Source organism: Pavona decussata, unplaced genomic scaffold, assembly GCF_977016875.1.
Source record: "Pavona decussata unplaced genomic scaffold, jaPavDecu1.1 SCAFFOLD_26, whole genome shotgun sequence".
NCBI classification, from domain to species: Eukaryota; Metazoa; Cnidaria; class Anthozoa; order Scleractinia; family Agariciidae; genus Pavona; species Pavona decussata.
Window position 1 is genome coordinate 1,458,412 of NW_028145449.1, and position 24,974 is coordinate 1,483,385.

At 39.0% G+C, this 24,974-nt stretch overlaps 2 protein-coding genes across 4 annotated transcripts in view; one reads left to right on the forward strand and one right to left on the reverse strand.

The window, feature by feature from the left end:
• LOC146485444 (extracellular calcium-sensing receptor-like) overlaps positions 1-24,974 on the forward strand; it is a 175,686-nt gene that overhangs the window by 124,340 nt on the left and 26,372 nt on the right. The window lies entirely within an intron of this gene.
• The window catches only part of LOC146485455 (WD repeat-containing protein 35-like), a 42,380-nt gene that overhangs the window by 11,900 nt on the left and 5,506 nt on the right, over positions 1-24,974 (reverse strand). For 2 of the 3 annotated variants that reach the window (XM_085103406.1, XM_085103407.1), the window contains exons 8-29: positions 24,362-24,462; positions 23,570-23,670; positions 23,399-23,443; positions 23,155-23,280; positions 21,567-21,659; positions 19,479-19,571; positions 18,165-18,225; positions 16,580-16,721; positions 15,247-15,288; positions 13,851-13,920; positions 13,605-13,658; positions 12,635-12,744; positions 12,234-12,282; positions 11,655-11,750; positions 11,016-11,084; positions 9,845-9,925; positions 8,945-8,992; positions 8,338-8,426; positions 7,824-7,941; positions 895-980; positions 696-775; positions 63-262 (exon numbers count right to left, since the gene is read on the reverse strand). In XM_085103406.1, the coding sequence (XP_084959532.1) occupies positions 63-262; positions 696-775; positions 895-980; positions 7,824-7,941; positions 8,338-8,426; positions 8,945-8,992; positions 9,845-9,925; positions 11,016-11,084; positions 11,655-11,750; positions 12,234-12,282; positions 12,635-12,744; positions 13,605-13,658; positions 13,851-13,920; positions 15,247-15,288; positions 16,580-16,721; positions 18,165-18,225; positions 19,479-19,571; positions 21,567-21,659; positions 23,155-23,280; positions 23,399-23,443; positions 23,570-23,670; positions 24,362-24,462 (1,954 nt within the window). The remainder of the gene's footprint in view (positions 1-62; positions 263-695; positions 776-894; positions 981-7,823; positions 7,942-8,337; positions 8,427-8,944; positions 8,993-9,844; positions 9,926-11,015; positions 11,085-11,654; positions 11,751-12,233; positions 12,283-12,634; positions 12,745-13,604; positions 13,659-13,850; positions 13,921-15,246; positions 15,289-16,579; positions 16,722-18,164; positions 18,226-19,478; positions 19,572-21,566; positions 21,660-23,154; positions 23,281-23,398; positions 23,444-23,569; positions 23,671-24,361; positions 24,463-24,974) is intronic. The other variant, XM_085103408.1, reaches the window with a different exon arrangement.

Below are 24,974 nucleotides of genomic sequence, written 5' to 3' on the forward strand. Positions count from 1 at the left end.
AATTTGCGTGATACTTCCCCCTTTAAAGTGGTGTTCGCCTTAAGAGAGCTGAATGTACGTACCGTTAGCAAAGCATGGTTTTCTGGTAGTGTATTGACCATCTTTTCCAAGCCATTGTAGTCTTCCAACATGTAATAGCACTCAGCCAACCTAGCTTGGTTTCTTCCTTGTACGTAATACGTGACCGCGTTCTGCCACTTTTGCCGGTCAGCATAGTAATCCCCAATTGCGTTCCAGGCCTGCTCCAAAAGCTGATCATCACCTGTAACATGGAAAACAAAATTCAATCTCCCGTACGGAAAAGATGGCGGCTGAACATTTTACCACAATATCTTGCGAACCTAACACAACCAATAAGCACATAGAAAGCCATATGTTTTTTGCGAAATTCGCCTCTGTACTGACAACAATATGTGTGCTTGGTTTAAAGTTTTTACAACTTTTATGTGCGTTTTTATGAGCGTTTTAGGGTCTTCCCACGCTAAGATTTATGGGTAAATGTTTCACTCGCCACCTTCAGTCTCTTACAGCACCGGTCTTCAAATAGCACACTGATGTCCACGGCTTTTCCGAAAGCAAAAGCTATCTGGTACCTTCAGATGATCAATCACAGACGAGCAAAATATTTAATGACTCATAATTATTGCTTTTGGGCAACTGGCCTTGAATCATGAGTTAGGGTAAAAGGTACTTACCTCCTCCCCCTCCGGTCTTCAATAGTTGAACGACTCTGAACCAGTCCCCCAGCTTCAGTCTCAAATCAACAGCAAGATCTCTGAAATTAGCAAAAGGTAAAATAAGGAAGAAAACGCGATTCTCGATCTCTCTAATATGGAGAGTCGCGGGATTGTTAGCGCCTACCATTGGCAAATAATTCGTGATCACATTTTATACCTTCTGTCCATTTCTAAGTAGAGCCTTTCTGCCTCCTCAAATCGCTTGAAATAAGCGGCAACCTCTGCCTTTTTCTTGGTTTCATTCTGCGAATAAATGTGCACTCTTACACGCGTTAAAATTATCATATTTAAATCAACGTATAAACGCAAAGGTTAAGAAGAACAGACACGTAAACGCGATTCTTTAGAGTTCCACCTTCCTTTTTTTAGCCTGAGTCACACGTGTTACGCAAATGCAAACGCAAGTGTAATTAGGAAACATCGAACATCAAAAACGCAGATGCAAAATTCCAGCGCAAGGAAAAGGGAAAATTTTCCTTCTTCTTGGGCTTGCATTACGTGTGAACTGCACAAACGCAACCGTAACAATCAGAGCGTCCACCATCTTGAAAGTATGATTCTTATTTAATGCTCACCCTGCCAAACTGTGTGGCTACGTTTGTTGAGATCACGAATTTCTCTTATATTGAAGATGGGACTATCATTAAAGCAACTATTTTTAAATAAACTAAATTAAGGCTATTCAATGGGATCTCGGAGTTACTTTAGGGGAAAAAAACTATTTTCAGCCAAATTAAAGTTGAATTATCAATTTAACAATTTAGAAACAGAAAACTGAAATCTTCAAAACTGCGCGAGTAAATAAGTAAGATAACTTTTTAAATGAAAGTTAATTAACCATCGAGGCATGACAATCTCCAAAAGGCGTGAACTCTCCACTGGTCTGTTCGCGGAAAAGAAGTTTATCCGGAAGCTTCTATTTCTCATTCGCATTTTTTGTTTCCATTGGCCAGAATGTCATACATTACTTGTCGACAATTGTCGTTGACGTAGGAAGGATTTTGTGGTCCTGAAAAGTCCTAGAAGAAACCAAAGTCCTTGAACACAAACCAGAGCGAAGCCAGGATCATCCCACAAAAGAAAATTTTGCGATGAGAAAAAGAAAGTACTCACAGACAGTGACAAGAGCTCCTAGTTGGATCGATAATGAACTTCACAAATCGGAGAAGGATCGAAAGAGGAAGAACGCGGTCCTTAAGTTTTCTTTAGGTTTGCCCATTGCTGGCTATCATACGCGTTCACAGAGGCAAAGCGAGAACTTAGCCGCCATGCCTTTCTCCCAAATATCAATAGATTATTTTGTCACGAGTCTCTGCGGGGAGTTCCCACTCTGTTGTTTATTGGTCGTCGGCTTGACCTTGTTGATAACTGCTACAATAATGTATGAAAACTATGCAAATCAGTCTTTGGAGACTATAAACTCAAGGTTTCTCTTTAGGATAATCCCTACATTTTCAAATTAAGTAATAGGGTATCTCGATTTACCAAATGTTACTTAGACATTATATATAAATAGACCAAAGTTTGTCAGGCTTTTGCGAAATTTGAAATTGCTTTCTTATGCATATCGTCCCAGCTCGTCACAGTCATCGAGGATATTATTCCATTGCCAAACTTTACAAGGGATTTCCTCAGTAACCAATGGGAATCCAGTTTGTTGGGATGTTTGGCATTAACGTGAGGGCTGGTAGTTCAGTAAAAGCACGCATGTCAGTTTTGCGTTTCATGGCTCGCGCTCGGCTACCAAAAAAAAACTCTTGAAAGTAGTGTTATTTTGAGATTTTAAAGTTTATTGCCCTGACAGTGATATATAGTTTTCTAGTGTTTCTTGTTAAAACAGCGCGAATACACATTTTCCCCTGAAAACCACCTGCGAATGCCTGTAATATTCTTAATACTGTATTCAATATTTAGTTGAATAGTAAGCGAGCATTGATCCCATGAGCACAGGGAGGGAAATATTAAGTGATTTCTTTCAGGAAGAACATACTGTATTTAAGAAAGTTTTTAGCAGCTTCTTTAAAATACACCGGAAGAACTCGAAAAATTGGCCAATTTTTTCATGTTGTAATTCATTTTCATCCTGGCCATCTGCAACCGAAGATATTAATTAATACTAGCTTCTGCACACTAGTAGAGTGACTGTTGACAAGGCTCAACCATTATTTTGACATTTCCATGGATACAAATATATTTTTCGACCATTTAAAGTGACACTAAAAACAGCTAACATTTTAATCTATCGCAAGTGGTGAGGCTACTGCAAACAACACAAGGAGATAAAAGGCGAAAAAACATTAAAATTCCCTCATACCTTTTGAGAGAACGATCAACTGCCTTACGCAACATTCATTCCTCAAGCTCTTCACCAGAATTTAGTTCATTAAACAATACGGAGAAATCGTGAAATGTAAATTTAAAAAGACGTAACCCAAAAAGAAGGAAGTGTCAAATACAAATTCGGTCTTAATGTGTTGCAACTTTCTAATTTCCATTTTAGAGAGAAACTAAATAATCCTAACAACGACCAGGATAAACTAACATTAAAAGCGTGTTAAACTTTGCATTTTTAGATATTTACCACCAATGTACAGTTTGGCAGTCTCAGATCAGAATTTCTGCGCGGCAATGCTCATTTTTAAGTTTCCCCACTGATTTTAAGTTTTCGTATTTTATGCAGTGCCTTAAAAATGTGCTTGTACACTAGTTTTAACTTTAATTATTATCCTACAGTTTTCGTCCACATTTGAGCGCCCATTCCCGATAAGAGGACCCTAGAAAAAGCACACTTGTTCTTCTTCCTCTCAGCCACTTGCCTAAAGGGTTCGTTCTACCCGTGCAGAAAACTCCATAAAGTCGGTTATCAGCGCTTTTAATTTTTAGTCTCTTGCGTAGCTTTGCTTCTACCTTCAAACTCAGTTCAAATTTTCCTGATTGTAAGCCTCCAAATACCGGCAACAGTTTTTTGTGGGTGTCGTTGACGTTGCCTTTGGCTTCATCGGTTTGACTTTGCAGTTCTCTTATTTGTCTGTCCTTGAATTGACAGTTTTCAAATGGAAGTGAGGTTTTCGTTGAAAGTTTTTGTCTTAATCCAGACTTCTTATTCCTCAAAACAAGTCACCTTGGTTTGCAGTCACTTTGCTGCAAAATTCAGCTCTTCTTTTTTAGTCTTCAGGTCGGATAACCTAGATATCACCAAACTCAATTTGCTATCGAGGTCTTCCATGACCACATCTCAGTGGCCAGATGTTTTAGCCGAAGAACACGACTCTTTAAATCTCTCTCTCCACTGGAGAAAACTCCGCCGAACTGATCGAAGAAATAGTATTTCTAAGTCCTCCCTTTTTGCAGTTCAACGTTCAACTTCGACGCCAGGTTAACAGAGCTTCGCGTCAATCAAGTTCCCCAGCTTAATGACTGGAATGCACATTCGAATAAACGAAGCATCTTTATTTCGTCTTAAGTCTCGGTGATGCGGAATAATTTTTTCACGCTGCTTTTCATAATTTGCCGAATTTCTCGATATCGCCAGCAGTAAACTACAGGATTTAACGACGAATTAAGAAGAACGATAGCAGTTGTAGAATGAAGAGCCAACCAAAAAGAAATTTGAGACCTATCCGTTATCAACAATATTGAAGAGCATAAATGTGGAAGATAACATACGACAAAAACTACGTAGAAATACACAGCATTGAAAGCGGCCTTTTTCTCTCGGAATAGTTCCATTGCTTGTGCATTTTGATGCTGAAGTTGACTGTGGATTTGATTCTGATGATGTCTTACAACTCTGTAAATATGAATGTACGCTATTGTCATCAAGAGAAGTTCAACAAATTCACTAATAACAATTACCATGGCGCTTCGACTATCAAAAGCTACGAAAAGGGAAGCAGTGACAACACTTGTGAGCCATAGTGATACTAAGGCTATTATAACGCGCCTTGAAGTGACAAGTTCCTGGTATCGTAGATGAAGAGTAATAGCGAGGAGTCTATCGACAGCAATGGCGGTTACATTCAGACATGATGCGCAAGCGAGAAGAAACAAAGAGAAATAACAAACAGTTAAAATTGTTGGACAGAGTAGGACAAAGTCATGACCTCCATTTGCTGCCATCCTTAAAACAACTGCAGACATTAATTGGGCGAACAATCCCACTGCAAGATCAGAGACAGCAAGACTCAGGAAGAACTTCTTTATATTAGCGGGCATCGATGAGGCTTTCCACAGGGCGTGAATAGCAAGAATATTTCCAACTGTTGCCACGAGAGAAAAAATAAAGTGTAATACACACAAAGAGAGCAGGGTAGTCCTGTGAAACTGAACAAGTTGTCCAAGTCCCTTTAAATGGTAATAACAGAACTTTTCGGCCATGGTGAACTTTATGATTCACATCCGGCAATATATGATATCTGTTTGTAGCTCCAATGTGAGTTAGAATTACCAATCGACAGCTGTAGGATGACTGCATGAAAAAAAGGAATTAACACAACTACATACTGGGTTTCGAGTAAAATGACCTTAATTGAGCACGCCGTTCTTACTGGTTTAATCTCTGGCTTCTTTATCTTTATGCAAATACCTCAAATATTCTGAGGGTTATTAAGAAAAAATAGAAAAAAAAATTAGTGCGTCTTTCTTTAAAATTTACAGAAATTTTCTTGAACTTTTTTTTAACTGTATATCTTAAAAGATTAATGCAAACAGGAGTATGTCGTTTATAAACAACGGCTTCTTGCTTCAAATGTTTATTGGTTGTCGGCAAGTCTCTTAAAACAAAGAGAATCATTAATGTGGCAGGGTAGACAATGAATGAAGAGTTCTCAGCCAAAATATGTCACACACGATTAAAAACCGTCGCTTTCTTTTTTTTAACTGTAGAATATGATTGTTTTGTTAATCGTTGGGTTGTTATTATCCTTGCGTGTGGGCTTCTTTTCATTATTTCTTTCATAATTGACTCCTGTGTCATGTCATCATACCGCTTGCGTCAGTAAATGCGTCAGTCAATTGCATGATGGACTCTGCTTATCGTCGAGCATTTGCTCCTTTTGTCACTCATGGGGCTTCTAATAAGTGGAATCACTCACGTTCAGCTTATCAGTCTAGACCTCAGGCGCGTATTTGAGAACTTGAAATCCATCATTTGTTCGGTAAATAAAGAGCAAGTCTCCCTTATTTCGAGATGGAAGGAGTTTAAAAATTGAACATTGTTGAAACGCTATGTGAAAAAGCAATATTAATGTTGTTGTCAAAAGGTATTACTCAGTCAATTATACAAGTTAGCATACTTCGAAGAGAAATCTTTAATTTGGTGGCAACAGAACTGATATGACGGTTACTAACTTTGAAAAATATGCTGAAGCTGTTTATCCACATATGCAAATCAGGCGGCATATGTTCTGCGCATGTCCGGCACGGAAACAGATATTATGTAAGAAAAACAGTGTTATTTTTATAACAGTTCAATGGCGGCCACCTGAATTGCAATGTATTGTGGGGCGTCCAGTAAAAGCCTGTAAACAGACAAGGAAACTTTGTATGAGATTCTGTGAATTTCTTGGGGAAAACGAAAACTATTGATTTTTCTTGGTGGAAAGCCATTGAACCGCTCGCGTCAGTGAATGCGTCAGTCTATTGCATGATGGACCCTGTTTATCATTGCCGTTTTAGCCCTTTCTTTTTTTCACACCATTATATTTTGATTACGGCTTCCCTGCTAAAAGTGGAGTACAAACTTTCATCGCTTAAACTACCTGTTCCTTTGTTAGATAAAACGAGGTTGATTCTTGCAAAAACTAAGAGTTTAGTTGCAGCGCTTTGGAGTTCCGCGAGTATTATCAGAGGGCGCCAACCCAAATTATGTGGCTAGTGTGTAAGGCCCTTTCATTGTTTCTAACGCTATGTTTGTTGAGATCACGAAATCCTCTGTATTAAAGATAAAAATGTCGTTAAAGCAACCATTTTTTCAACGAATTGCAAGCCGCTGACTTCGTTGGACGTGGATTCTGATGTACAAGAGTCTTGCGCTCTCTTGCGTTTAAATTTGCGCTACGGGTGAACGTCACTTGCATTTGCATTCACGTGTGAACCAGGCTTTTAGTGTTTGCTCGTATGGCTCGTAAGTGACTATTGGCCAAACTAGCAGTCAGCTTGCTTACGCAACGGCGATGTAATTTTAGATGACTTCCCAGGGAACACGGACAGGGAAAATTTGCAGAACTCACGAACCTACTGGCCAGAAAAATGTAAATGGTTTGAACCCAGGAGTCATGTCAAAAGTACGTAAATTATGATCACTTGGGTGAGTGTAGTCCTGAGAAGGACTGTTTGAGGTGACATTGACTGACGTTTCGACAACCTGAGCGGAAGACATTTTCAGAGTCAAGTAAATTGTGGAACGTCCATAGAAGGTATAAATGTCTCTGGTTATTGACCTGATTGGCAGATCGAGATGTCAATGGTCGTTTGTCAGTAAGCCGTTATGTTATTGGCTGTGAAGACAGTAAAAAATGATTGCTGCGTTTCGATCCGTCTTTTGTTAGTCAAAAGTCCGTTGGTCCATTGATAGTAAAAATGTCTTTTGTTTGTCTGTTTTGTTGATGTTGTCAATAAGTCGTGTGTAAGGTGCAGGTAGTTGTAGGCAACGGTTGAGTGGCGTTTGTTCTAAGTTAGTAAACCAGCTTCCCAGAGTGACTCGTTGATAATAATCTGTACTGAACTCCCCGGAGTTAATCCATTTTTACTGAATTTAGTTGTTGAATAGATCCACCACCTGTTTATGCTAAAGCAATATATAGACAGCTCATTGAAGACTGTGCTGCTACCACTGATGATACAAACGATGGATCAGAAATATCAACTCTGCAGTGTATGTTGAAGTGCTAAAGTGAACCCATGAATTTCGTTGTGAGCGTTAGCCATAGTAAGCTCACTCCAGGTTTCTATCGAATTTGATATTTAGCTCGAGGCTTCAGCCATCGCCAGCTTTCGACCAATGGAAACCCGGGCCTGGCAGTCTAATTTCTAAATATAGGCTCTCCTTTCTAATCAAGAACAACAAAGAAACAAATCTTCACTCACGTCCAACTTAGTGAGTCGCTTGACAAACTTAATTCCCTGATAATCTTGGCAACGAACGAAAGCCTTCTCTGCCACTTCCAATTCCAATCTCTCAAGGGATGACTCGGCCAGCAAACGCCTGCAAAGGTAGAAGTTATTTTAATTTGTAATTCACAAAAAAATTTTCACGACAATTTCCAGTTGCCTGTGTCACTTTGAATAATACGTCATTCTCATTCATTCACCAGGGTTAAAATATACCATCACATTTATTCCATCGCGCATGTACCATACATTGACATTCAAATCCTAGCAGTATGCAGGATGCTTGTGAACCTAGTTTAATGGTCTTAACTCCCACGAGTCTCGTGTAGCTCAGTGGTAGAGCATCCGGACTAGTAATCAGAAGGTCTTAGGTTCGACTCCTGATAGGAGCTCTCGCGCGGATTTCCTTTTTCCGAGTATGCCTGTGTTACTTTGAATAATACATCATTCTCAAGTTCCATTTCGCATGAAAATAACTTCAAAATCATACCAAAGTCTGGGATGAGGATTATCTTCGATGAACTGATAGGCATCAGGAATACCAACTTTTTCCAAGAGATCGCCAGCATCTCGTAGAGACTGAAGAGGAAATATCAATGGCGAAAATGCTCTGAATTACGACAGTTGAATAATGGAATTGTAAGGCTACCCTACACCCACTGAAGTATGAGCCCTAACTTGAGCCTGCCTGTGGAATCGCCATCAGTGTGATCTTTTGCACACTCTTTAATCCAACCAGACCACAGGGATTAAGAGGAATCTGGCCGCACGAACCTTTTGGTATTTGAAGCCTGACTACCTATGCTACAGTTAGTTTCTTTGTTAAACTTCTAGACTGTTCAGGGTCCCTAATTTTTCGTGAGATTTTCGGGACTCGTACGCCTCGATGGAACTGCCGCCATCTTGGGTAAACTGTCTAAACTACCGAGGGAGCCCTAGCCAGGGTACGAGTTGGCATATCCAAGATGGCCGCCAATTGCGAATGATGATGTCATTGACCTTAGCACCCACACTGAATTGGATGATACGTTGTTCTCTTCATCGCTAATGTCATATCTCGCAAAAGCCGTTACATACCTATAATCAGCATTTCTCACCTTAACCTCCAAGTCTATCAAGTTCTCTTTATTCGGATGGTCAGGGTCCTGCATTAAATGGACAAGAAAGTTAAGTGATCACAGAACGATGTAACGACGATATAGAAACGTCATGGAAATTACCAGCTAACGGTGTTCACGCACGAGCTGGTAATGCATCAGAAATCAAAGCTGTGAGCACAGGGAACGAGGGTGACTTCTGATACAAACCAACGAGTGAGTAAATGTTGTAGAAAGCCTTTTTCCAGGAAATATTTCTGAGTTTTTTGTCCGAGAAGTATTAACTGAGAAGTAAGATGCTTAAATGCATGTGTGGCGTCTACGTAGCTTTGATGTCGGTTTTGTGTCTTCCATTTAACCTTAAGGGTTAAGTTTTACCTGGTAACTTTGGATTAAGGTATATTTACGACAAGCAGCACTCTAAACAAACTGGGATTTCTATAATGCCGTTTTATGAAAAAACTTATTTTAATTCAGGTCGTGATCCGAGAACTTTCGGCCAGAAAATTTGGAAGTGGGAAAGCCACAGTACAATGTTAAATTTATGAGGCAACACAGTGCAAACCCAGATTGAAAGGTTTTGTGTCGAGTCTGCGCTTCACTAATATTATTGGGGCAACTTCTAAACTGTGACCATTCAAAAGAACGTTGTTGAGTGACACTCCCCATTGGTGTTTTTATTTTAAAGTGGTACCAACTTTTCAATCGAAAGAGAAAATCCGAAAGCGTGACCATTCTCCTGTCAGTTATGCCCTGCAAGGTTGGTGGACCTTTTTAATCAATGAAATTCTAAAGTATCACCACTCAAATGAAAGCGGTTAAGCTATAGTGTCTAGTAGGGCTTTATCTAAAAATATCTGCAAAATTGTATTTGCCATTTTGATTTTTAGAACTTGTTACCTTCATAATTTCATCAAGCAGTACAGCCTTCACTTCCAAGTCGTTAAACTGACAGATGTATCCAGAGCTCAAAATTGGCTCCTTAAAAATAAATAATAATAACATAAAAAAATGTAGTGTGAAATTTAACCAGAAAATGACAAAACATGACCGGTAATACAAGATTTTTATGTCATATGTCATAAATGTGGAAGCACTGTTTCATCCCATTTTCAAACACCGGGAAGTGGATCTGAAAGAACGAGGCGCAGCCGAGTTTTTTTTAACTAACCTCCAGGTGTTTGAAAAATGGGTGAAACAATACATGTATTTCCAGTCTTTGATATAGCTTCTCAAACCATTAACAATTGATGAGGGTAATATTCAATGAGGATACCAACGTCACAAAAGTGGTTTACAGAAGGGTCCTCTAGAAAATTACCAAGAACAAATTAAAACCAAATCACAGAAACGAGAAATGAAAAAATGTATATACACAAAAGTTAAAAGTAGAACTAAAAGGATCATAAAATGGCTTTTGACAGTCCACGTTTAAAAGCAGTAGGTGACTCTGCTTCCCTTCTCGCGGGATCTAATTTGTTCCAGATTTCTGAACTAAAATTAATTGACGACCAGTGACTCCATTTACTATTGGCAGTGGATTTGCGGATATTATTTCTAGACGTGAAAAATTCTTACAGTCGATCACGTCACGCGTGACCATTATTTCCGAGAATGAAATTAACATTCGAAATCCTCTTTGTAATGTCCGGCATTTGAATGGAATGTTGAACGTTCCTCTGGAAATCTTTCCGAAAAAGACGCATTAACGGGAAAAAAATATTCAAAATACTCAAGGGAAACAATTGTTATTCTTGAAATACTTAATGCTGTAATGTAAAGAAAAATTCATAGCTTTATACCGTCAATAAGCTAGGGAAATGTTTATGGGAACTCTGAAATCTCGTTGGCGATGTTCGAAACTGACATGTAAATTTCAAAACTCCGTTCAAATTTCAAAAATACCGGTCACGCGTGACGTGGATTGACTGTAAAGAAATTCAAGGCAAACGTTCACCAAATTTTAAGATAATTAAGACCACATTTCCAAACCTCCGTCACGGTAGTGATTTCCTTTGTTTTCTTTTATATATTGTTAATGAGGTTGAGAACGTACATGAAAGAACCATACCTCAGGGTCCAAATTACGGAATATATACATTCTTGTTTTCTCCATCATCGCAAACAGTTCAGCATTGTCCTTAAAAATAAGGAAAAATATTACATAATGAATCACAACGGTAACAATGTAAAGAATGTAAAGATTCTAAAGGTTTTAACCTTTTTGCCAATGAGACTGTAGAAGGATGGAGAGCGGACGGTGAGTAGAAGCTGTAATAGGCCATTCTACAGTTGTGTGCTTAGTGACCTGGCTTTGGATTGGAAGCGAGGCTACGGGTGACCTTGTTTTGATACAAACCTAACTGCTTTTTTCACTGCTGTCCAAATTGACAGAACTAGCGCAAAGCTAGAGTGATTTATATGGACAAATTAGGATTAAACGAGGCCGCATCTCAGTTGTCGGCCAAATAATAACCTTTATTTACCCTCGGCTGTGTTTATAACACAAGTGCTAGTGGGGCCGAGCATTAAACTTCACAAAGAAATAACTAAATTTGAAAATAACCTGGTTAAAATTCCCAACCAGCAGGAGGCACAACAGCTGGCTATTTACAATTGACAGTTGACATTGACATTTTTTAATTGCTCTTTCAAATACGTTGTCAAATTCACCAATTTGACAAATTCAATTTTGTCACGTCCCACTTACATCTGCCCATTTCATGTCCCAAACGTCTTTCCTCTCAAACTTCAGATGTTCTCCAACCACTGTTTCATTTCTTGTTGGGTCTGTTTTCCTCACATCCTGTGAAAACGCCACAACACAAAAGAGAAGAACATTCAAGGCTGTTGCCTAAGAAAAATTTCAAGGAGCCCACAAGGCCAAAACTGAGAACTTAGGAGCCCAACATGTGAAGTGTAAGGTGGTGCTGCCATGTTCGGGCTCCCTCTGATATGGCGGCCATTGGAATGCTTCAAGGGGATTATCGCCCATTGTCGCGTTTAAATTTCCCGCACGCCGCCATTTTGGATTTTATGGCGTCATACGGTTGCCACTATTGCCATAATTGGGCAGCCGTATGACATCATGGAATCCAAAATGGCGTCACGAAGAAAATTTACGAGCGAAAATTGGCGATAAAATCCGAGTTTTAGAACCCTAAAATGCTATCTCCTTTTTTAATAAACTAAGCTTTGAAATTTACACACTATTTCCAACAATTAAACTTTATTTTTTGTAAGAGTGCAGGTTTCCTGCCTGAACTAAATGAAACTTTAACAAACTTACCAGATCAAAGAATGATAAAACTCCTGAAATGTCGATGATTGCCAAGCGCCTACACGGAATGAAAAACGCAGTAAAACAGCAAACAACCATGGACAGAGTAAAAGGATAAAATATAAACTTTATCCAGGAATGCCAAGCATTAAAAGTATCAAAACAAATTTTAGTAGATTTAACATGTTTGAAAGAACATGCTCCCTCACTATCACATGCAGCGAAAGAGCACATTTTGGACGGTTTTGACAACTACACTGTAGTTATTAACCACTTGTATTTGTATACCAAAATCGGCAACAAAACGCTGCTGCATTTAAACAACCAGCAGTAAAGCAATCCACCAACTTAAAAGTACAAAAATTGAAGTAGAATAGTGGCCTCAAACATAAAATAGGATAAGTTCTTACGAGGAGATGCAGTTGAGTGACAATTGGTGTGGACGGCAGTTCAGTACATTCTTCATCTCAAGGGCAAGTTTGGGTAATGAGTAGCGGTGGATGGTTCCTGACTCTCGGCCCTGAAAATATAAGTGTTAAGTTAGCTCGAGTAAACACCTTAATCAATCAAAGGCTTCTGTCAGCCAACTCGTGAATGCAAAAGTAAACAGTGGCAACGCAGTACTTGCATCAAACTATGCTACAAGAATTTGTGGACGCCGCATTTACCTTACTGAAAACATTAACCGTACTGTAGCGTTCTCCATTGCAGTATGTAGAGTAGGCACTTTGGATCAATCGTTCGAGAACTTGTGCAGTTCATCGAATTGAGATTCTCAAAAACCCCAATCAGTGTCCTCTTTATCGGTGGTCAAGTGTTCTTTGGGGCTATTTCCTATAGTTACGACCCCCAAAAACGTGTATTTTAATTGAAGGAGGAGGAGAGAAACTTAAGCCGGCGACACACTAGGTGATTTTATTCGCCGATCGCGGAGAATTTGATCTCCAGCCAAAATCGCAAGCGATCAGTTTCGCCACTGACTGATGCGGACGCAACTGGCGATTTTTTTTCGGCGATCGCGGCGATGTGGCACTTCAACCTTGTTCCCAGGCTCCAAGTATCGCTGTTATCCACCATTTTGAAAAGTCATGTGACCAATGGAGCGACCGAGCGAGTGACATTTCCGTACATTAAGATAACTCGTTCATTGCGCATGCGCGCATTCAGGAGTAAAAAAATGACCGTCGTGGTTTCCATTAGTTTTTTTACCAGTTTACCAAGAAATTACTTTTACATGAAAACGCACTATTAAGTCTCGGAACTTTAGTTTAAAAGGAATCAGAGTCATGGAGGTACAGATTTATGATAATTGTATGAGACAAACGACTTTGCCCTTTGACGTCTTGCACGTTTTTCTTTTCTCAGGAAAACAACACTTACCAAGATCAGAAGTTTGTCAGAAGCACAAATACAACAAACTGGATCATGAGTCGGCTGCAAAATGATAACAAACGAAGAAACAAAAATGAAAACATAGTTCATAGTACTATAACTTTAATTAATCCATTCTAATAAACTACTTTACATTATTCTGTTTAAAATTAACTACTGACAATACGACTTAATTGACCATCCTTACAATCTCAATACAGTGTAAGGAGCATTTGGGACTTTGATCGCACGTACCGCCAAAGCCTTGTTTACATCTTTGATCCCCTCTCCAGCTCCCGATGGCACATCATCGATATGAAACATTCTGTTTAAAAAAGAATATTTTTAGGAAGACTACCTTACCTTTTTGTTTCCTGACATATATTTTTACAATTCTAATAATGGAAGTTTTCGTTAAACAATTTAAAATAAAAACAAACGATAATTATGTCAACTGACGTTTAGATGACTCTATGTCACCATTTTGAAAGTTGTGTAAGGTCGATTGTTTGAGTAGTTATATAGAGAAGAGCGTGCGAAAGTTGCATTTTGACATGATTATGAGGTAAATAGTTTTGTTTTAATATAGTCAGATTGAGTGTTCTGTTTGGGTTTTTTGTCTTAATAAAGAGCAATCTAACGAAACTATAGCTGCGCTACTTTAAAAGGCGAGGCTCTCAAACTCGGCCGCTTTGCTAATTTTAGGTACTTTTTCCAATAATGTCAATAGTTAATTGTTACCTGGCCTAGTTCAAAATTTTAAATTACTGTGATATAGGGCTGTGGACAGTTCATCATTGGGCCACGGCACACGCCATGTGACGCGCAGGGCCACGTACAATGCAATGCAGTGCAGTGTAGTGTAGTGCAATACAGTACAATAACTTTATTAATGAGTCCTGTTGGTTTATTTCATTCTTATTTACAATAGGCTGATTTAGCAACAGAACGGAACGTCAGTTAACAACGGCGCGCGCATCAAGAATGCCCATATATAGTCGAAATAGACTCGCGTCCAGACTATTTCGCGAGCTCTCGCGTCCTCAAATGACGTTCCCGTTCTGTTGCTAAATCAGCCTAATATTTAAAATGCGGGCTCGCGGACTGGGATGATTAAATTCAAAATCAGTCGATCTGACCATAAAATATTGAATAAATTATGGTAAAGAAATGTGCAGTACTCATGTTTCACTTTGTCGTTAAACATTTAAGCCCAAGCATCAGGATGCAAATTCTCGTCATTGTTTTCCATTTGTCTCCATATGGTGTTTGTTGGGAGAATGCGGCTAAACATCAACACATTTTATCCTGCATGCTGTAAGTGATCATTTTCGTTATCCTCATGATGTATATGCTTGATTACACGGCGATATTGTAAGGAGAAATCAGTTGATGATCACTTCTGGAACATTTAGGTTCAATTTGGCATTGCATTTAACAATCACAGCCCCGACTAGTCACCCTCGCAGCCGTTTTAGTGTCGTCACGCAATGCTCCCTTTTGTGGGGAGGAGCGTTGCGTGACGACACTAAAAACAGATGCGAGGGGGACTAAGGCAAGACCAAAGAAACTTTAACTTATAACTCATACTTCAAGCTTCAGTTTAATAACTACACGTTTTAAAGATTTACTGTAAGGTTAAATTTCTTACCGAAGATTGGTGTACTCAGGATAGTACGTAGTTCCTCCGTCACTTCCAAGGTTAAATGTTTATTGAAAAAAGTCATTAATAAGATCATTATTTTTTTTTTTTGTTTAAAACATAAACTACAGACAAGTTTATTGTAGTTTACCTGATGTATTGTGTTATTAAATTTAATCTATAAAATGATCTCCATGCATTTTTAATTCTTTGTGCGAAAATTTCCACATTGTTAGGGCAACTGCTCAGCTTTTATTTTTTAATCTACTAATTTTTCATTTGAATTACTTAAGTTAAATCTCAATGAGAATATCCATATTAGCGCTTTTATGCATTAACCCCACCCACCCCACCCCCAATTATAAATACGTACAGTGATCTCAGCTGTTTATTATGCTGTAAAAAAGACAGCTCTTTAAAATTTTAGGTCTTCAGATGCAATTGTTTGCTGTCTTGTTTCCAATTAAATACAAGCCATCGAACTCAGTACTTTCTTGCGATTATATAGGTAACATTACTTCGAGTAAACCAATAGAATCTTAAAACATAACGTTTTTTTTTTTAATGAAAACTACTGACCACAACTATTAAAAAAAAGTTTCACTGATTCGTTTCACAAAAAGGGGAGGGAGGAAGGTCAGACATTTTTCACAAGGTGAGTTACAAAAATTATTAATCTTCCATACCTGTAAAGGTTTTTTCACCGTTTACAAATTGCGTTATTTGTGATTGAAATTTCAAGCTGACCTTAACATGAAAAAGCCTTAAGTCTAGACATGCAGCACAAAAAGTGGTCAAACGCGTAGGTCTTCTCCTGTTGATTTGCTTTATTGATTATTAAATACTATTAAATGTTTGTTTGTTTGCTCATTTTTTTTATTGTTTCCTCCAACTAGCTTTTTAGAATTAAGAAAAGTGGCTCCTACTGCAGAAGTATTTTTGCACAGTTTTTGACTATGCGGGAAAAGCAGATCTTAGTATGGGCTAATGGCATCCAGAAAGAAAACTGGGGATAGCGGGGCATTTTTTTAAAGACCGTTAAAAAGCAGTAAAATTCAAGCCAATACATGGCGTTTCTTTCGAAATTGAAGCTTTATTTTCTCTGAAAATTGCATGGTTACCCCCAATTTTCTTTTTGGATACCAAGAGCAATAACTAAGTTCTGCTTTCTCCGCATAGTTTTAAACCGGGCAAAAATATCTCTGTATTAGTAGGCACCACCCATAGGAAATCGGAGTATCTTGAGATGCGCAGAACCTATGCGCAATAAAAAAAGTAGGCACCGTCCTTAAGGGAAGTGAGATGAAGGAAGCTAGACTGTCGAAGAGCACCATGAACTAACCTTTCTCTGACATCTTTTCTCCTTGAAGGTGTCTGCAGCTCTAAAGCAGTGAGTTTCTTTGGACTTCGATACTGCCAAGAGTAGAATGCCTCCCTTGACGACGCTATCACGTGACTTCGAGTCATCGCCACAAACATCGGCTCTGTAATATCACAGAACAGGAGGTAAGCTTCTAAACAAACCACTTCACTGATGTGAAATCAATGAAGTAAATGAATGAATGAATCAATGAATGGATGGATGGATGGATGGATGGATGGATGGATGGATGGATGGATGGATGAATGAATGAATCAATGAATGAGTGAGTGAATGAATGAATGAATGAACGAACGAACGAAGGAACGAACGAACGAAGGAACGAATGGAATGAATGAATGAATGAATGAATGAATGAATGAATGAATGAATGAATGAATGAATGAATGAATGAATGAATGAATGAATGAATGAATGAATGAATGAATGAATGAATGAATGAATGAATGAATGAATGAATGAATGAGAATGAATGAACGAACGAACGAACGAACGAATGAATGAATGTGTTTTGATTTCCTCGACCAACAACCCAAAAAACGTTTCCAATTTGCAGGACGTCTCTTTTCAACCTTGATAAACGAAGGATTGGAGTTACTATTCACCTTTTCTAATATGTTTAACGAAGAGACAGCAGTCATTAAAATCATTGTCTACGTGAACAGGAAATGGCCGCCTTTACCAAGGTTTGTCCGTCTCTACTGCCTTCTTTTTCCACAAATAGGATAAAACTCTGGACCAAGTTGTTTGAACAGTAGACATGCACCTTTCAAAATCTCTATTTTCAATGGACCCTTATAACCTGCAGCTGCATTGCTATGTAGGGCTGGGCAAATTGTTCTGTTGTTCGTTCTTTTGTCCTCTCGACCAACCATGCAAGATCTAGCAAACGGTGCAGGTCGCTTCTCTTCCACTACCCTTCAATTGTTACATGGTCCACCGCTCACGATATCCTTCACTCTCATAAAATGCCCTGAATCATGACCGCTTCCTGAAAGGCTCATTTTTATTGCTGAAGTAAGCAGTTATGTACCTCATCGCGTATAACTTTAACCCCAGCCCATTCACTGTAACACTGTCCTTCGCATTTCCTTCTTCAAACTTCCATCAGCAGGGTGGAAGTATTTAATGACAATAGATGAGCAACAAAATAATCTACTTTCCGCATGGATGGCGTGGTAGTGAGAGCCCTCGTCTCCCACCAATGTGGCCCGGGTTCGATTCCCGGACTCGGCGTCATCTGTGGGTTGAGTTTGTTGTTGGTTCTCGTTTTTGCTCCGAGAGGTTTTTCTCTGGGTACTCCGGATTTCCCCTCTCTTCAAAAACCGACATTTCTAAATTTCAATTCCATCGGGAAAGTATCCCTAAATTAGTGCTCTGCGTTAAATGCATTGCAACTTAAATAAAGTGATTTTCTTTTTTAATTTCATTTTAAACGGAGATACTCTCTTATTTGTTACGCATTCTTTCACCCCCAGTTCAAATATATGAATTTCGTATGTTCACTTCCAAAATAATCTACGTCCCGCTAAAAATTATATCTCACCTATTTCAATATACTTGGAGTCCAATGGAGTACCGATGGCATTACAGAGCACAAGAACATGCTGAAAAAGAACACAAACAGGGGCTTCACTAAGGGGCTAGATCTAGGAAGATCCAAGAAGGCGGATCATCCTAGCGCCAAATGTTTTCTGTGTTCAGTTAACATGCAAAAAGTCGTACACGGCGAGAGTTCTAGGATCTTCTTAGAGATAGAATCTTCCTATCTGAGAGATAGGAAGATCCTAGCACCATGTAAACTACCTTCGCTCGGAAGATCCTAGTACTAGCCGGGACAAAATAGAAAAAATATGGCGGCAGCCGAGCGTTCAGCTGGTTACCACTCCGACCGAAATTTCTGCGTATAAACCAAACGAAAAGTTGATACGCCTTCTGGGATCTTCCTAGTGCTAGGATCTTCCTCCCTCCATATAAACAGCCCCTTAAGGGCCTTCTGTGAATACAACTTTTCCCAGCTGGTTTCAACATCTCAACCAATGTTTTCAATAACAGAACATATCCAAGTTAACTATACTGCCCAGATGCAATGACCTCTTGCCCAACTGTTCAAAATCTTAATGAAACCCCTGCACAAAGCAGACAGTAACCGTACAATTCATTAGACTCGAGACGCACGTGTAATGAGCAATTTCATGCATTATCAATTATGAATTTCCCAGTTAACGTCCACGTCCTCTAAACAAGAAAGTGAATAAACAGGGATCCCCCTCCGCTAAGAATAGAATTAAGAAAAAAAGTTTATTTACGGGACCTAGGTCGGGCCGTATAAGAAAAAACTGTTACCTCAGTCTGGCTTAGTGCTGGGCCCTCTGCTTCTGGCGTTACGCCAGACCGCGGACACAGTCGATTTTAGTGGTCTCGCATGGTGGGTAGAAGGGTAATTGTGTTCGACGTAGAAAGAACGCACTTCTAATACAGATTAGAGTCGAGATTGTATGGGACAGTCAACGAATGAATGAATGGATCTTGGGACGCGTATCTGGCATCCCCCGCAGATTTCGCAAGGGCGGATGACATCATCACCAACTTGGCAAAGGAGAGAGAACTTGTAATCGAGATCATCGAACGCACTCCGTAATCTTTGATTAGTATACAACTCCTTTAAAAACGACTGCGCGAGAAGCTAAACTATTGGGTGTACGAACGAAATTTAAGGAGACAATCGAGGGTGAAAAAAAGAATCCAGAGCCATCTGACAATTTAGAGTAAACAATGAATAAAACGAGACCGAGGATGGTTATCATTGTTTTGGTTAAGAGGGGTGGGGGAGGAGAGGGGGGTTAAAGGTTTTGATTACCTGGCCACTGCTATCATCAGCTCTTGTCGCCAACACACAGTGATCTCCTGATGCTGTAATTGACAGCAGGTTTCGCACATACTTTACGTATTTCTGAAGGCAACAACGAAACAGTACAAATAAAGCAAGTGATTTAAACACTTGTTAACAACATAAACCTTATTTGAAATTCGCTGCCATTTTGATATTCTTTTGTTCGTATTCAAATTAGTCCTTCTTGCCTCCTTCTTAAGCTCATTTTTGAGTCAAAAATCAAAAGAATATTTTACCTTGAACGAGACAAGAAGGCCTAATTCGAATACAAACAAAAAATATTAAAATGGAAGCCATTTTGGAATAAGGTTTATGAGCTACAAATAATAGAGGGGCTTTACAGCAAACGACAATCGATGCAAATGACCACGTGCTCACGATTATCCTACGTTTGATGCTCGGCATTTTCCATTCTAAGTGAAGTTGAGTAGATTTGTGTTTGCATCCAAGGCCACAAAGGTTGTAAAAATTAACATTAGCAATTATTATATAGACTGGAGTATTTTACTGGAAAATACAACACTTGTAAAATTCATGCGAAACGACATCCGGGACCCAAGTGGATGATGACGTCATTTCGCGTTTATTCACGGTTGTTGGTGTAAACAGTCGGTGAAAAATGCCGAGCAATAGATTTGCCTATATAATAAGGCGAAATTACACGGTCGCTTGCAGATATGAATTTATTTTCTCGTGTTAAAAACGCTATTTTACTCAGTAGCTGCGCTCATTCGTAAAATTTATTTTCTCGTGTTAAAAACGCTATTTTACTCAGTAGCTGCGCTCATTCGCAAAATATCGTCTTTACCACTCGAAAATTAAAATTCATGTATGCGTGCCGCTGTGTAATATCCTCTATATATTTCGCCAAAAGTGACTATTACTGCTGAAACGCCATTTGACACAAACATCCCAATAATCATTGTTGAACACATGAAATTTCCAACTAGTCATAACTAATACCGAGTTTCTAATATACTATTTGGGTGGTAACTTACTGTACTGGTAAAAAATTTAACTTCTTATCATTCAAACGTTAACTTTGTCCGTTGTTATCTTAGAGCGGTTTCCAATTGCGTGTCGTAAAACCAAAACCAAAGTAATAAAGCTCGCCAATCACAACAGATGTAAACAACACAACGAGCCAATCAGAATTCGAAGCAAATACATGCAACTGGCGCCAAGCGCGGGAAAACGCGTGCGGCGAAAGCACGATTGGTTTTGGTTTGGATTCCCCTTGGTTGAGAAAGTGGCGCGAGTTTTGTTAACCAATCACAGAGCGTAGTAATGCAAAACCAAACCAAACGCGAAATTACTTTCGACACTCAATGAAAACCGCTCTATTCCAGCCAGTAGCCCTATGATTATCTTTGCGGAGATTACGGAGTACTTATTGACAAATCATTTGCCAAAACCTATTAATTCTTGAAGTATCTTCAATAAAATTGCTTACTTAATAAACATTTTGAGAAGATTCTAAATTTGAGAAAATATCGAAACTTTTATGATAGTCATCAATGATCTGTTTGCAGTAAACCTTCAATTATTAATCAATACATTGTAACACTTCCCAGATATGGCCATGGTGCACTGAATATTCGTTGTCCGTCAACAGATATCCTGCGATATACGGAATTTCGTGTGTCAGTGAGAAAAATGACAAAATAAAGATCGTCTCCAGCTTTTCTGCAATAAAACTGTGCTTTTTCAATGTGTTGAATAATAAAACAATAATCCTGCTTAATCTTACGGAATATTCCCTGATTTTAGCCAACTCGGCGGACGGCCTCGTCGGCTAAGTATCAGGCGATATTCCGCGCAATTTCACAGGATAATAGCCCTTTTCACGGTTGATCTTTCTCATTTGCATTACAATGTTATCCAACGTGGATGCGACGCAATTTCGGGACTACAAAATAGCCCGAAATTGCCTCACATAAATGGCAGATTTCATTGTAATTCAAATGAGCAGAGTTATTGTTAAATAACTGCGATATTATTTGACAACGTAAATTACTACGAGTCACTGGAAACATTACTACACAGTACACACACCTCCCCATTCTTTGTGTCCCAGAATATGACACAGTGTTCTTGGCGATCAGGTTTGTTGAAGGCGTACACCACAGTGTGGGAGAAATAACCCCACTGAAATTAAAACAAAATATCTGAATTATATTCAAACTCTTTTTTTACTGGTATTAACTACCCAACAGATGATCAGCGGGGCTCAAACAGTTCACTACTCTTTGCCTATTGGCCTGTAACTGAAAACTAAATATCACTAAATTGGCGTTAATCCCAAATTCCCGACGAAACTACTCGAACCAAATCGAATGTTTCATTAACCGAACTCAATTGAACCTAATCGAACGATTGGTTTCGATTGAGTTCGACAATCGAACACAATCGAAGTCTCACAAAAAAAATTGGAGCAATCGAACTTTGATTGAGTTCGATTAGGTTCAATTAAAAATGATCAAAGAAGTGGAGCATAAAATGACGTTTCACTAAAGCAACATCAATCTATTATTCGTTTCACCTAATTCTTTGTTGCTCTTGCACGTTAAAATAGACTTTTCAAAATTCTTGTCTATTTCAAGTGATGGTTTAGAACGTTCGATTGGGTTTGGAAATCGAACGGAATCGAACTCTCACACAAATTTTTTGGTTCGATTGTGTTCGATTGCCGAACTCAATCGAACCCAATCGTTTGATTAAGTTCGATTACCGAACAGTTCGAGTAGTTTCGTCGGGCAAATTGAGTCACAAGCCTTGAGGTCTAAATTTTAATAGCGATGTTTCTTTTTGTTGTTGTTTTTTTTCTCCGCGACCTATCCTGTTAGATTGCGAGAAGTCTTTTTCTTCTCCTAAGTTCTGCAGCGCGCGATGGATCGTTCACTTTTCTAATTTGCATAATTTTACCGTCAGTTTTTGTCCGTGATCTGAGGGAAAAAGGACGACTGCTCGCAGTCTACTATCTGTACATCACATCGATAACTTCAAACTGATTAATAGTTTGACGTAGAAAGGGCGCACTCCTAATACAGATTGGAGTCGAGATTGCTTGGGACAACCTTGATTGAATGAATGGCTCTTGGGACGCATTTCTGGCATCCCCCGCAGATTTTGCAGGGGCGGATGACATCATCACCAACTTGGCAAAGGAGAGAGAGCCTGCGATCGAGATCATTGATAGCACTTGCTAATCTTTGATTATTACTAGTTCTAGATTGCTTCTAGAGTTACCGTTTTCGTTCTTTTATTTTAATATCTCCTCTGAAAAGATCTTTAAATTAATGATATTTGTTTGTGTTGGTGAATAAAGTTGTTGTTGTTCTATATCTTTGGTAACTTTTCTATTTGTCAGAACTTGCCAGTCAGATCGATCAGTTCGTAAACCAATTTGAAGGATAAATTTTGTTTGTCCTTCGAATTTCTTCAAAATAGCGCGTACCATTTTCGGAGTGATAATCATTATTTTTCAAGATTTTGGAACACCATTCCTTCAAAAGGACGCATTTGATTTACAGACTGGCCCAACTCTGGCAAATGGAATTATCCGAAAGCACTCTTTGTTTCAAAATTAGTCACAACTTTGACAGATTTCAGATATCAAGGGAATTTTGCGCACTGCACACACCTTGTAGTTTGGCCTTATGTTGGCAAAGTAGATGAACGAGTCGACAGCCAGGGCAATGCGCAGCCCACCACCTTCCCAGCATGCCTCTATAATCTGCTTTCCAGGAACTTTAAGAGTTCGTAGATGCTACATGAAATAAAACATAATAATAAAACATGCTTTGCAGTGCATGAAAGTTTGTAATCAATCCTGACAAACATTTTGTAAACTATCATGACTTCTGATGGAGTGAGAAATCACATACCTCTCCAAAGGGCGTGTAAAACTGTACCACATTTATGTCTTTGTCCTATAAAACAGCAATGGACAAATAACATAACATATCTAGCAAACGTTGGGATTTTCTTCAATTTTCATTGTAGGGATCCTTGCGAGTGACTGCCTCAAGGGTTGTAAGTCTTTTGTTTTCCCTCACCTGTCCAGCGGCTCTCTGCATACCAGCAACAGCCAACACAGCACCACAGTTGTTCCACTGTATGTTCACAACGTACATGGAGGTGTCAATCAAAACAGGATCTGCAATACAACGTAAATACATGTACTCACACTACTTCACAAATGTTATAATTATTTCAATTTCAAGGCAGAAACCTGGGACTCAGGAAAGTTTTACACAAGGAGGCCCCACCCCGAGGTCCAAACCCTAAAGCACTGGTCAAACGGCGCGCAATAGTCGATGATAGTTAAAGTGTGCGTGCTCGTTTGAACACCAACTATCATGCGCTATCATCTACTATCATCAACTATCATTCACTTTGAGCATGTTCAAATTCTTCATGATAGTTCCCGTTGGACCAAACGTATGATAGTTGATGATAGTTCTTCTGTCAGATGTTTTCTCCATCAGCACTCTCAAGATTTTAAATTTCCAGTAAGTTCTTCCAACAACTGAAGGAAAACGAAGCAGACAACTGATTTCTTTCGCCGCGAAAAATTCATCCCTGCAAAGTTTTTTTTGCGATGTCGCCACTCGGCAGGTGCCTGACACTAGAGGCTCACGGTAAACTATCGTCAGTTATAACGAGTTTCTCTGAGTCGTTTGACCACTCGCTTGATAGTTGATAATGGCTGATGATAGTTTTGACTATCATCAACTATCATGGACTATCATAGCCGTTTGACCTGGGCTTCAGGCCTTACTCTTTAATGTACCATAGGTAAACGTTTTGGCCAGGACTGTAGTTACATCAGTTACATCAATACTTACTCTCATCCAGTTCATGTCTCATAATCTGCATACGTCCTATGTCAAAGCACACAGCCAAGCATGGACAGTTTGGCTCAACAAAGCCCTCTCTGCCATCATACCTAAGACAAGAATTAAACCTTTGTTAATGATCAAGGAAATTCCTCTGGAGTGAGTCTTTTTAAGCCTTTTTTATCATAATTATAATAATTATTATTAGCTAACCTGTGGGCAACAATTAAATTTATTCTAGTCATTGTGAACAGTTTTGATGTCCGTACATGTTATGGAAATAATTTCTACTTGAATAAGAATAACAATCTCTAAACTTATATTATAGACAGGCCCACCAAGACTATATAGCACTAGCTACATGCTGGTAACTTCAATATTGTAAATAGTTAAAAATTAAAAAAATAAAGATTGTTTGTTTGTTTGGCAATGAAAGCGCTAAAATTACAATAAATATGTACAGTATTGAGTCAGTGTAAAAGTGTAGTAAAGTGAAGAGGTGCTCTATACATGTAATTGTAAGTTTGGGGAGCAGGGATGACGCAGTGGTGAGAGCACTCACCTCCCACCAACGTGTCCACTCACTGGGTTTGATTCCCGGACTCGGTATTATATGTGGGCT